Source organism: Acipenser ruthenus, chromosome 3 (assembly GCF_902713425.1).
Source record: "Acipenser ruthenus chromosome 3, fAciRut3.2 maternal haplotype, whole genome shotgun sequence".
In the NCBI taxonomy this organism is placed as follows: Eukaryota; Metazoa; Chordata; class Actinopteri; order Acipenseriformes; family Acipenseridae; genus Acipenser; species Acipenser ruthenus.
In genome coordinates this window covers 46,746,873-46,761,430 of record NC_081191.1, presented here as the reverse complement: position 1 = coordinate 46,761,430, position 14,558 = coordinate 46,746,873, and the positions used below count along the sequence as shown (strand labels likewise).

Below are 14,558 nucleotides of genomic sequence, written 5' to 3'. Positions count from 1 at the left end.
CCAGGGCGTGGGACCAATTTGTTTACATGACCTCTGCTGTGTGGTGCTCTGAATTACTTAGGACCCCAGAGTCAGATCTACCATACATTTATAATCATAATGTCCAATGCTTTTACTAATAGAGTGTGCCATTCTAGAGTAAAAGAGTGTGATTGTAAGGTAACTAAAATGTCACATTTCCATGGATTCACTGGGTGGGGACTTTGAAAACCCATGACCTAGCATGTTAAATCTCAATAGTTACATAATTACTGTTGAAAGGAGAATAACTTGCAGGTAATTTGCCTTACAAACTGAAACAAGGCCAAACACCAGCCCTACAATACTCATTCACACAGTCCTAATTTGCTGCACGTACCTCCAGTTCTGTTTCCCATCTGTTGATGTCATCTGTCGATTGATTCAGTTTTTCAAGTTCCCCCTGAATTAAAGAGAAAGAGAAAAATAAAATAATAAAACTGAAGGAATCTGTATTTGGTTAAACAAGCAAAATCATCTGGTATCTTGTTGAGAAAAAATATATATTAGAGGCCTAAAAAAAAGTTTTTCAAAAAACAAAAATATAATACTGAGATGTCAAGAAAAGGAAACTTGACTACACAATTTGTATATTAAGTGTATAACATGTATTGACATCTATTGTAATAGTTAGATATGTTTTATATATTGTATTATTTGGAAGTTGTGGGTGTGAGTTATAACTGGAATTCACTTATTTATCACTGAAAGCTGGCTATAATTTAACAATTAAAAAGGCAAGAAAAACTGAATTAGGCTATTTTTTTTCTTTAAGGTGGCAATATACTGTATGTGATAAATATCTGATGCAATTAAACAAGTAGCTCCTACCAACTCAAACCAATCAAACCAACCTCCTAGGCTGGAGGGTACAGAAAAACAAAATGAGCTCTGCTGAGTACACGTTAAGATTCAAGACAAATCAGTTAACCTTGAAACCTAATTCTAAGGGAGCATGAAATGTTCTAAAAAGGAGTTGTAAACATCACAAAAGATGCATTTCAAATATCAGACAGAGGCAAGAGAAATATGCACAAACACCAGAATGTATTACCTTTGTTTTAAATGTACTTGGTGTCTTCAATTTTTTAAATACTTTTTTTAGCAACATCTAGTGATCGTCTATTGTTCTTTAGATCAAGTTTCATTTAGTACTTCTGGCAACACACTTTATGGTGGTATTCAACACTAGGATAACCACTGCTAGATGTCTTGAGCATTTTACAGCACCCAGGAGCCCGTTTCACAAAAGCGATTTGCCACAATTTGCAATCGCAAGCACCTCGCAAATAAAAAAATTGGGTTTCATAAAACTTTCGCTGGGCTGTGACATCGCAGAATTTCACCAGAAACTTGCGACTGCCAGACAGCAGCCACAAGTGGCAATTTTCATCGCAGATCCTGTTTCAGGACATACCATGGTGCTCATACTACTAGCTCGCTGTGGAACTGTACGCTTTATTGAACGGATTTCTCAGGTAAAACATTCTGATGACAATATTAAGTTGTCTATATCTTATAACCCCCACCCCACCAAAACCCACCAAGTAACAAAGCTTTGTTGCAGCAGCCACCTCCATGTTATTACCTGCCCAACATTTAAATAACAAGGCTAAACACAGCCTGATTATCAGACATGCCCCTAAAGACTAATAAAAGTGTCAAGGTAGCCAGTGTGCATAGCTGGCTACATACATTTCGTCCAAAAGCACATTTTCAGCTGTGTAGAAAGAAAGGTAAACACATTGATTTGTTTTCTACACAGCTGAAGGGCTTTCCTTGTGTATGTATAGAACTTCAAAGTACAGCCTGTCACTTTTACACAGCTCCAAATTGATAGTGAGGTATTTTGGTTTTCCTCAATCAACTTTAAAGCTTTTTCATCTCCCTTCTTTTTCCTTCTTTTAATTTTGTTCTGTTCGCTAGATCTATCAATTTCTTTCTTATTTCGGCTACTGTTCTTTGCCCCTCCCCAACAGTGTTTACTGCATTAGTGACCATCTGCAACTTTTTTTTTTCTTCGTGACTAAAACTTCCAGAAAACTTGCCAAATAGAACGGATGTGTGTCAACCAGCCATTTCAATAATTGTATCATTTTTTCTTTAAAAAAATTAGCTTTCCTTTGCAACCCTGCCATTGTGTATTTACCTAATCGGTCACTGTGCCTTAAAATTGATTACTGAGTTAGTGATGTCACTCATCGCAGATCGCAAAAGAGTGAGCACAAGCGACGGCAAGAAGTGTTTTATGAAACGCACGCAGCACCAACCTCTGTGTCCTTGCAAACTCATCGCAATCGCAGGACTTTTGTGAAACGGGCCCCTGGAATCCCCCCTAGATTGCTTCAATTAACTATGTTTAGAGGTAATCCCAGGATAACACCAGGTAGTCCTGTGTGCATGTATGTGTGTCTATATATGTCAAGCGATTAAAATTAATCTTAGTTAATCTTGGTTTTAATTGCATATTTAATTGATACAATTACTGCATCCATCTCATTTGTTTGTTTTATTACTGATGCTATTATTATTATTTATATTATTTTAAAGATCTTCTTATTCCCTATAAGGCCGTACATGATCTTGGACCTTATCTTCAAGATCTGCTGACCCCTGATCGTTCCCTGAGATCGGAAAATGCTAATCTTCCGACAGTTCCTAAATTTGTTTGAACTCTTTCGGAGCCAGGGCATTTAGTTATAATGCCCCTCGTCTTTGGAACTTGCTCCCAATTCATATCAGCACAATGCCAGCACAATTGAATCTTTTAAAATCTGTTTGAAAACATGCACAGGAGTTACACTTTAGTATGTTAATAAGTACTGTGGTATTTGTTACAATATTAATAAAACTTTGTTCATTACAAAAAGATTTATTAAACAAGATAACATACTCAAAACATGTTGTATAGAAAAAAAAACATTTGTAATCACTTGACAAGGATTGTTGTTTTTGGAGCAAAATAACTTAAACCAGTCTGCTTGAAAACAGGTCATCCGTTAGCTACAGATTCTAATTTACTGTATTCGTTCGTGTGTGTGCATGTGTTTCTGGATCTAGTGCTGTGTTTTTTTTTCGTTAATGTGTATATAGTTAATATTGGCAATTTTATTTTTGTTTGTACAGTTTATTTTGAGGCAAGACGTTACAGTATGCAACAGGTTAAAGTAGAAAAAGATCCCGGGGGTAAAGAATACTTTGTGTAGGACTTACTTTACTACAAAACAAAAGGATGCCAAATAACAGTTCAAGTTAAATGTTTTGTTTATTCCCAAAATAAAACAATACATAAAGTTGACACCACATTATTTATTTTCTACTTTTTTTCATTCCTTGCCATTACCGTTTCTTCACAGTAAATAGCGGTCATAGACATGTTTTCATAAAATAATAACATGAGGTTTACTTGTGCCTTTTTGTAGTTGAACAAGCAAATGAAAAAGTGAAATTTAACTTGAAACACTTCAAATAAAACAAATGTGGAAATGGCATTATAAAATGAAGGGGAAAAAAACTCAGTTTTCGTTCTCGTTTATTACATTCCACAAAGCAGAAAGTCGCAACAAAAAATATATAACATATAAAATCTATATAATAATTACTGCACAACATATCCAGCAAGTTGGGCACTGTTTAAGCGAGGCATTTCAGAATGACGTGCTTGCCTTTCTGTCCCATGAGATTCTGACTCACTCTAAAGCAGCACAATGCGTTTTTGACCCAGATGACCTTCCATAGAGATCACTATTCATGCACGTGCATAATCTGGATTGTTTACTTTTTGCTATCTAAAACTTTTAAATCAGAGGCTCAAGAGCTGCAGTGCTGATCCTGTGGTTTTTTTTTATTATTATATTTTTTATATATATTTATATCACAACACATGGAGCTCTTTTTCATCTGCTATTTTTGAAACTGTCACTCAACTCAACTCAACTTCTGGTGAGGTGATAAATAAGATATATGATATGAACATCTGATTTTTGTATCCGAATACATGTCAAAAAAAATTTGTTTGAATATTCAGGTATTTGTCCCAGCACTAACTAATTATATATAATTAGGGCTGCTCCGATTAATCGACTATAGAGTTGATTGCAGATTAATTTTTAAAAATGGAATCATGCAATTTTATTTTTGTATATAAATCAACCAATGGAAGATCTGCACTTTTTCCGCGGCAGTCCAATCATAAGTGAGCAGAGGCGGCTCATAATTGGGAGTTTAACCAATGGGAAGTCAAAGATCTGCCCTGGTTTTACAGCTCTTCAATCATTAGTGAGCAGAGGCGGGACATAAATATGCTAGGGGAGGGTATAAGCATAGTTGAATTTCGCACATTATTGCTTATTATAGAGACAGTTATTGACAATTATATTGAGAACTATGAAGTAACATTTCGAATTACTTTTTACAAATTAAAAAAAAAAGTCCTAAGACAACAGACATTGTAGTCGATTTGGTGAAGAATCAATTTTCAACAAACTTTCTCAGAAAAAATGGAGATATACACCAGAAATACCTGAGGTGATGAAGGCACCAATTCTTCAAACAGAGGTAATTATGTGGAATTACTTTCTCTGATTTCTGACTATGACAGCATGTTAAGCAATCACTTAATCAATAGCCACAGTACTCTCAGGTACCTGTATCAAGATTCCGAACAGCTTAAACTCTTCGGTGCCTCGGGTTCTGCTAGATGCAGAAGTACAAGGAGGAAGCCAAGTACGTAGCTATGTAAACAACCAATGTTCTGTGAAAATGTGTTACTAAAATAAAAATAATAATGCTTTTAAAAAGACCAGATTCCCATTGGGCTTTTTTTTTTTCTTTACATTCTATTGAGTTTTTAGTATTACAATGCTGGACAGGTTGTTCAGGTTGGTTGGACGCATGTGGACCACAATTTTCAAATAGTGCCACAGATTCTCAATGGGATTGAGATCAGGACTTTGACTGGGCCACTGTAGGACATTCACCTTTTTGTTCTTGAGACACTCCAATGTTGCTTTGGCCTTGTGCTTGGGATCATTGTCCTGCTGAAAGGTCAATTTCCTCCCAAGCTTCAGTTTTTTAGCGGACTGAAGCAGGTTCTCTTGCAGTATTTCCCTGTATTTTGCTCCATCCATTCTTCCTTCAATTTTAACATGATGCCCAGTCCCTACTGATGAGAAGCATCCCCACAGCATGATGCTGCCACCACCATACTTCACTGTAGGGATGGTGTGTCTTGAGGCATGGGCAGTGTTAGGTTTGCACCACACATAGCGCTTTGAGTTTTGACCAAAAAGCTCTATCTTGGTCTCATCTGACCACAAAACCTTTTCCCACATCGCAGCAGGGTCATTCTCATGCTTTCTGGCAAACTCCAGACATGCTTTCAGATGGTACTTTTTGAGTAACGGCTTCTTTCTTGCCACCCTCCCATACAGGCCAGTGTTATGCAGAGCTCTTGATATGGTTGACTGGTGCACCATTACTCCACTCCTAGCCACTGAACTCTGTAGCTCCTTCAAAGTGATTGTTGGCCTCTCTGTGGCTTCTCTCACAAGTCTCCTTCTTGTTAGAGGGACGGCCTTTTCTTGGCAGTGCCTGGGTGATGTGATGCAGCTTCCACTTCCTGATTATTGATCCAACTGTGCTCACTGGGATATCCAAACACTTGGATATTATTTTGTACCCTTTCCCTAATCTATGCATTTGTATTACTTTATCTCTAACTTCTGTAGAATGCTCTTTGGTCTTCATTTTTCTTCAGATTCACAGCCTGACCAATGATCCTTCAACAGTGGGGTTTTTATCCAGAAAATGTGACAGCAACTTTAATGGTTCACAGGTGGAGGCCAATAGTAAGGTAATTGTGTCCTCGTTAGGGCAATTTCTTTCATCGGTGTAAACTGGGAGCTTCCACAGCACAGGGGTTGAATACTTATGCAAGCAAGATATTTCAGTTTTTTATTTTTCTTAAAAATATTTCCCAACATAAAACCTTACAATAATTGATTTTGAGTTTCAGTGTTTTAAAATAAAATATCAAACGAAATTTCAGTGTACCATTTGTAATTCAGTAATATGAGAGAATTGGTCAGGGGTCTGAATACTTTTGCAAGGCACTGTGTGTATATATATATATATATATATATATATATATATATATATATATATATATATATTATAGCAAAGGGATAATGTACCTGTTGTAGCTGCCTTACCCAGACAATATACAGCCCCAAGTACCTAGGTACGCTTATTATATAGGAACCATAAGTTATGAGTTATGGGTTTCCCAGGTTCTGTATAATGACCCGGATTTCCCTGCAGCTAGACCACACCCTATCATCCCAAAGGGAATGTGATGACCAAGAGGTTGAACCAGACTTGGGTGACCAGATTTCCAAACCTCTGAATTGGGACCCATAGATTAAAAACAGTTTGAAACTATACTATGTTTTTCTTTTAAGCATGCTTATTATTTGAACAGAGCTTTTACCACTGTTACTGTTTTTCACATTAAACTAACAAAAAACAACAACCTCTGACTACTTGTGGCAAAGTGGTTTGCTGTGCGCAGGTATAGTGGTGATGCGATGATGACACAGAAGACAGACAACAAAGTTCACGATCCAAACGGGTTTTATTTTTATAATCCTGGTCTGGCGACAACAAAGAATAATCCCAGGCAATACACAGCAATGAATATTGCACTGTTTCAAACAATGGGTTTACGGTCCCAAACACAGTTCGAAAGAACAAAAAACACAGTAGAACACACATAAAGACACACACACAATCACAAGTCCAGAGTGAGTGTTAAAAGTACTCATGGTGAAATACATTTTATTCATGCACAGTTCTGAAGTGTTGTCTGGGTTTTGTGCTGGCCTGTAGCGACAGTTCCGGATCTTGTTAGCCGTCTAATAACAATAAACATTGTAATTAGACACGACAAACAAACAAATCATTTATTTTACAGTTCTCCTTTCTTGGTTCACTCTTAACCATAACAAAAGGCACAGATCATCTAGCCAGGTCCCCTTTTGCACCGTCAGTCACACCCCCTTGCTTAGCAAGTGCAACTGTTTCTCCTCCAATCCATGCTTGCCATATTTCTTGTTTGAAACAACCCTAAGAATCAAATTTTGTTATAAATCGGAGATTGTAGGGTTTTGGGTCTCTCTCGGTCTCGGTCTCTCGGTCTCTCTCTCTCTCTCTCTCACACACACACACACACACACACACAAGTAGCTTTCGGGTTAAGGTGGGAGAAAGCAGCAACTATAGAATTATGGATAATCGGGACATGCAAATCAAACAGATCAAGAGTGAAAGTCTGCAAAAGGCTTCTACATCACAGCATTTTAAAAGTCAGCGTACAGCAACTGCATACATGTTTCTCCCTGTTTGGGGCTCATCAGTGTAACTGTAGGCCACTCTGCCTAGTGAAAAGCTCAGGAGAGCAAGTTACCCTTATGGAAGGGAAATATATTTTGTAAAAAAATATTCGTGAGTTGTTTTTTATTTTATTTTATTATATATAATATATTTTTATTATATATAAATTTACCATCTTTGAGTTATTTGGCTAAATGCCAACACAGTGAGTCCAACACAGCATTGTGTAATATATTAACGTCAAACGAGAGTTGGAGTCCGTATCTACTCTTAACGTAACAATCCCTATTAAGTGCATGCACTCATGCATGATGTACTGCCACACCAGCAAAATACAACCAACAATACGTAACCTTTACAAAGTCTCTGCACTTTACGGTATCATTTTAGCTGTGAATTCGTTACTGTACAGAAAAGGCACATATTCAACAAAATACGGAAATCCACCAAACACATTACAAATGCAGACTGAGACTGCAGTGAATGTTTAAAAAATAACAGGTAATAAGTGTTACCTGTATTCTCGGATCTACTTCCTCCTCTTCTGGCGATTCAAGCTCTTCTTCTGGTGTAGGTCTCTTTTCTAAATTGTCCATTTTGGTTAAGTTTTTGTTGGTTTATTTTTTGTTAAAATCGGAACAAAGCAATGCCCTTAGTTGTTATCTGTGTTGCTGCTCCTCTCTTAAACCGCCGTCCCAGCTCGTTATTGCGTGAAAACTAAACAAAAACAAACACACACAAAAATAATCAATTAATTGGTCTTCATTTGAAGAATAAAGCGAGAACCCGGGTCTGTGACAACTGGAGAATTTATCAGAATTACAAAAAGGCGTCCCTTTGCATTTCGCTGACAGAAACGAAATGAAGACAAGCCCTCCGTCTTGCCCGCCCCCTTCTGCTTTCATTGAGCATTTTTTTATCTTGGTTATTTATTTTTTTCTTTTTCTCCTAAGTTTATATTTAAACACTGCCTAACAAATGTTCCATGTATAGCATTTAATTAAACCTACCTTGGCCTTCTGAAATGGTAAGGACAATAGGTTAATACTGTACTGATGTACATGATTCTGGGTGCTGTTTTGTGTTCGTTTTTTTTTTTTTTTTTGTAAGCCAAAGGGAAGAGGGAAGGGACAGAGATTTTTTAATTGTAACCCTTTGTAAGACTGCGGCACACGACCCAGTGCTTCACTATCGAGTCTTCTACTGTTTTACAGATATGAAGCCGCGTAGCCGTTTTTGAACCGATGTGTAGGTTCAAAGCTACAGTATAAGGAAATATGTACACTTTATTTAACAAAATCACGCTGAACCTATCACTGAAGAGGTTGAACTATAAATGTACAGTACATTAACCTCCTCCCACCCGCAGGTAAAGTTCACAAAGGAACCAGAACGCTGTAGGGGGGCTTGTGTCCGTGCAGCCACAATTACTGTAACATAGGTCTTACCAACAAACTAGTAAATTGACCGTTTCTGATTTCTGGTAAAGCAAAGTGCACTGAAGGCTAAACTATTGATGCATGATTTTAATTGATGATATAGCACACACACAATGATTCCTGCTTCTTTCACAAAGTTGTGCAACTTCAGTCTGCTTTACACAATATATAGTATATGTAGTTTGCAGTCTTTCTTTATTTCCAAGCTTAAATAACCTTCCTTGTGCTGGTCTGTTTGTGTCAATAGGATTTGGCATATAGAGCTCCCTCTGCAGGGCCGTCACATACTTTCTGTATGAATTACTGTAAATTACAGATGATATCATGCTGGGTGTAATCCAGAAAAGGATTACATGTAATAAAATCCAGTAGGCCCTATTCATAAAGCATTTACCCCAGTGGGGAAGTTTGCACCCTTGTTTTAAAAAAAGGAAAAAACAAACTGCTAATGTTACTGAGCTTGCAGGAAACAACTAAGGTGCACATAGGGGTTATTTAACATTTGCTTTTGTTCAAGTCGTCACACATATCATTTTGTAACTGTAAAATTGGAGGACAAACCACTGATTTGACAACTGTTAATATCAATTGAGAGAATGTATCACTTCTGTGATGTATGTTCTTTTTGGCATTTCTGCTTTGATTATAGGAGGCTATTGTTCTGACTAGGGACCAGGAATACTGCTTAGAGGAGATACTGTGATAAATTCAACTTCAGTTCTCTGTCTACCATTTAAGCCACTTACATGTAATATAAGATAACTCAAGATACTACAGTCGCAGACTAAATTGTTGGCACCCTACACTTATTATACCATAATTCAAGATAACAGTTTAAAGACAAGCATTTAGTAAACTTTAACCACTTGATAATAAAATAAAAAGCTAAATACACAATTTCTAGTAATTTAACACATAACCTTTATAGAAAAGAAACGTAGTTAATTTAAAGCATTAGTTTAGGACATACCTATTGGCAAACCTGCCTTAGTATTTAGTGTGTCCTCCTTTTGCTTTTATGAGAATTCTTATCAAGTAAGTTTACATTTTGTTGGGGAAATCTGAGCCCATTCTGCCTTTCATATTTTCTTCAGCTCAGACAGATTACATACACAATGCTTGGCTACAGCTTTTTTCAGATCAGTCCAAAGCATTTCTATTGGAATGAGATCTGGTGATTGCGAAGGCCTTTTTTTTGTCTTCATTTTCTTCAAGAACTCCAGAGTTTACTTAGCCTTATGCTTTGGGTTGTTGGGATGATATCATTGTACTTTGTAGGATGTTTTGATACATGGCTGCATTCATTCAATCTTCAATCACATGAACGTCTCCAGTCCCTGAACTGCTAAAACACCTCCATATCATGATGGAACCACTATGTTTAACTGTAGGCACAAGGTTTTCTTTATTGAAGGCTTTCCCATTTTTTCTCCAAAAATACTGTTCTGATTTCTTGGCAAATTTTAGATGGTTTGTTTTATGAATTTTCTTTAAAAGTGAGGTCTACTTGCATACCTCTTCTGTGTTCAGGTGCCTTTGTACAGTTCCTTCGTGCACTATTAAGAATGATGCTTCTAAATCTTGGCTGTTAATCTTGGATTTTTTTTAGCTGCTCGGTTCTCCTACCTGTCATACCCATAACTTTCTTAGGACTACAACTTCTATAGAAATGCGAATTGTATTGTATTGTGCACTAGTGGGAGTAGTGGGCAGCAATGTGGAGTAGTGGTCAGGGCTCTGGACTCTTGACCGGAGTGTCGTGGGTTCAATCCCCAGTGGGGGACACTGTTGCTGTACCCTTGAGCAAGGTACTTTACCTAGATTGCTCCAGTAAAAACCCAACTGTATAAATGGGTAATTGTATGTAAAAATAATGTGATTTCTTGTAACAATTGTAAGTCGCCCTGGATAAGGGCGTCTGCTAAGAAATAAGTAATAATAATAATTGTATCTTCTCCCTTCCTCGTCCTTCTGCAAGACATGTCTTCCATCACATTCTCCTCAGACTGAGCTCTAGCTTGGGCCCTAGTGACTACTACATTCACTGGCTTACTGTTTTGAACTAGAATGGGTAAAATAAAAAATGCCATTCCCTCTGCACAAGACCAGACTGCACAAGGGCCTGAGTACTGCCGGTATCTCTTAAAGCAATTACCGGTTTCTCATTTAAAATCACCATGGTAGTCTGCTCTTTACCCTGTCTTCCTACAACCCCATCACTGGGTCTTTGCACATAGCACATATAGCAGTTTCTGTTTTTCTTAAAGGACATCCTATTTTTATTTGGCCTTCCTGTCCACAATAAAAACACACTATCTTCCCTTTCTCTGGTTTCCCTTTAAAACCCCGAACTATATTCCGACCACTTCCGTCACCAACTCCATCAGACGTACCCTTGGTGGATGCTCTAGACCAGGGATTTTCAACTGGTGGCCTGCAGGCCACATCCAGCCCACAAGGGACAACCAATTGGCCAGCCGACAGTCAGCAGAAATATATATATATATTTAAAATTTTAGTTTTTTTTTACTGGTGTTGCTATTAAAAGTTTTTCAGTCTTTTTTTTTTAAAGTGATATAAACATGGCTTTATATCAGAAATTCCTTTTTATACTTCGTAGAATACTTAGGGTCATTTTCCTGCTGCAAAATGTATAGATACTTTGCAGCATTCATTGATCTCTACAATACAAAAGTCACCAGTGCCTGAAGAAGAAAAACAATCCCATACCATCACACAAACTCCACCATGTTTAACACTGGGCATGATGAACTTTTTTTTAAATTCTTCTCCTCTCTTCCTCCAAACATATTGTTGTTTTCTTTATGTTCTATCTTTAAAAGTTATATTTTGGATTCATCTGACCATAAAATTTGGTTGAAGAAATCATCAGGCTTTTTCAAGTATTCAATAGAAAACTCCAGTTGCTTCCTTTTGTGTATTGTTTTTAACAAAGGTTTGCTTCTTGGTTTTTGCCCATGGACATTCATCTTGTTAAGGTATTGTTGAATTTGCTTGTGAATTTCTCGCCAATCCTTTCTGAATTCTTGTGTCTAATCTTTTGCAGTAATCCGAGGAGTTTACAGGGCTGCTTGAATGATTCTTCTTCCAGATTTTGCAGAAATCTTTCTTGGTCTTTGTGGCAAAGTGGTACATGTGCAGGAGTGATGCAGTGCGCATTGAACAAACAGATAATTGTAATCCAGTTGGAAACAGCTTTTATTAATTAATCCCGGTTTGGTGACCAAACAATAACTCAAGGCAATACACAACAATGTGTAATGCACTGGAAGTAAATAAATGGGTTACAGTCCCAAATAATAAATAAATCTATCTTTCCAACAATGTACAAAACACGGTCACCAGTCCTGGGAGTGTGCTGTAGTGCTCGTGGTGGGTGATACAAGTTTATTTCTGACAAAAGTGTTGTTCCGGGTTTTGTACTGGTCCTTGGCAACAGCTCCGGAACATGAAAGCCATCTAATAATTACAAAAAACAATCCAGACTGGCTGATTTCCCGACCCTGGAAAAGAACTGTCACACCAGCCCGTCCAAATAACTCTGTTCTCGCTGCTTAGCGCCCTCACAGGTTGGGAGGGAGATTTACCACAAATAATTCATTGTATTTCTGTTACAGTCTTCCACACCTGGAGCTAGTTGCAGTCGTTCCTGTTCTCCTGTGTTTGTCAGCAATAGCGCACAAAGTGCTTTTCGGTAAGTCTTTCTGCTATTTTTTCTGGTAGTTTCTCCTTTTTCGTTTAGTTGTATCACTGCCATTTTCAGATTGTTGCTGTACTCTTTAGTTTAAACCAATTTGTTATTTTATTATAAAGCTGCATCGCTACTTTAATTTATATCTTTCAATAGAACAATTAGAAATGTCTTTGTGGTTTTTCTCATTTTTTTTTTTTTTTTAACTGCCCAAATACTTTTGTCTGCGACTGTATATATGTGTTACATATGGGATTCAATGCTAAAAATAAACACACAAAGGTGAATATTAATCATACATAAAAACACATGAAATCTTCCCCCATTACTAGTATGGTGCACGCTCCTGCTGATCTTTGAAGGAGGACTGACACGCGCTCACTCATAGCTGTGCACACTTCTGAAGTGAGCCACTAGAACTAGAACTATATGATGTGTGCGAGTTGCGAACAACTAAGAATCATGGGAAAACAGAAGTATATCCCTGACTTTACAAGGGGTTTGATAGTGTGTGCCAATGCAATAAGGTCATCCCTGGACGCAGGGGTTGTATTATCCTATGTGTCCACAAGACAGTTCCTGGGTAATTCAGGAATAGCAGTAAATTGAAGAAACACTCCACCAGAAACCATAACTCGGGTCACAAAAGATTGAGTGCTACTTATTGACACAAGAAACAGACATGTTAAAGTGGCACAGATCATTTCTCTTCGTGGCTGGACAACACAAACTTGTTTCCACTTGCACAGCATGTCAGGAAATTCACATTGTGTGCTTCAGTAGCAGCAAGTTACCTTTTGGCCAGTCAGTGAAAAAACTCTAAATAAAAACTATGGAAAAATCGAAAGCCTCTTTGCTCTACTCAGCTGTCATAAATGACAAGGGACTCCATGTTTACAATGTCTTGTCATTACAACCAATCCATATCATTCATTGATCCCCCGTTTTTTGATGTAATGAACCAAACAAGATTGATTAATGACATTTATCAGGAACTGCGTGATCAAACAACTTGTGTTTAAAAAGGACTGGAAAAGGTTACTGTGCAGACTTTATGAATGGAGTTGCTTTGTAATGTATTCTCATGAGGAGCTCACCGAAACATTAACACGGTTGTCAATACTGAAACAAAGTCATGGTGGATCCTACAACCCTACAGCATATAACCTGCATGTATGCTTATACTGTAATTACTGCAAAGTTACTACTTCAAGCACATATAGTATTGTCTAACAATAGTACTGTAGCAAATTATTTATTACATTATTTGTATTGATCATTATTCCATAGTTTTGGTGAATCACCCACATTTTATTATTTTATTTTTATTAAAGTACCAGTAACTGGTATCAGAACATTCCATAATTGTTGTTATGGGCCTGGTGTTTCAGTTATCAATATTCCAGTGTTCACTTCATTGATCAGCAGCAATCAGACCTACAGCAAAGGTTCCAGGATGCAGCAGCTTATCTATAGCAATGTATTTCAAATATGTGCATATCCTAAAAAATGAAGTCAAGAGCCAAAAGATTATTAGCACAAAAAAAGGGGACAAGTAATAATATTAAACAAAGCTAATAATATGCAAGACCATTTTTTACCTATTAAAAAGGTTGTGATTTGCATTGCTGGAAATATCCGTCTCTAACCAAGTGTGAAATATAAAAAGTATGAAAATGAGTTAGGTACAAAGACATTAAACACTTTTTACAGGAAAAACAAACAGTGTAAAGTAGGGACTACAGCTCAGCATGCAGTCTCAAAGAACTCTCTCAGGGATGAAGATAAAAAGCTAGAAACAGTGAAGAATCTATGCCTGTACAAGAGACAGGGAAACTAACCTATTGTGTTATTAATAAAGTTTCAGTCAGAATTAGAAGTGTCTGCTCCCACCTTGTGGCCAAAACATAATTGCAACATCTGAGTTATTTCAAACATTTTTAAAGAAAGCACTTTATTTTTCAAATCCACAGGCAATAAATCAAACCACCAACTGC

At 37.2% G+C, this 14,558-nt stretch overlaps 1 protein-coding gene across 2 annotated transcripts in view; it reads right to left on the bottom strand.

Annotated features, from left to right (window-relative positions):
- The window catches only part of LOC117435720 (SH3 domain-binding protein 5-like), a 52,126-nt gene extending 43,619 nt beyond the window's left edge, over positions 1 to 8,507 (bottom strand). The window contains exons 1-3 of one of the 2 annotated variants that reach the window (XM_059013005.1): positions 8,421 to 8,507; positions 7,926 to 8,127; positions 359 to 421 (exon numbers count right to left, since the gene is read on the bottom strand). In XM_059013005.1, the coding sequence (XP_058868988.1) occupies positions 359 to 421; positions 7,926 to 8,006 (144 nt within the window). In that variant the 5' untranslated portion in view covers positions 8,007 to 8,127; positions 8,421 to 8,507. Of the gene's footprint in view, positions 1 to 358; positions 422 to 7,925; positions 8,307 to 8,420 lie in introns of those variants that run through there. The other variant, XM_059013004.1, reaches the window with a different exon arrangement.
- Between the last annotated feature and the right edge of the window lie 6,051 nt (positions 8,508 to 14,558).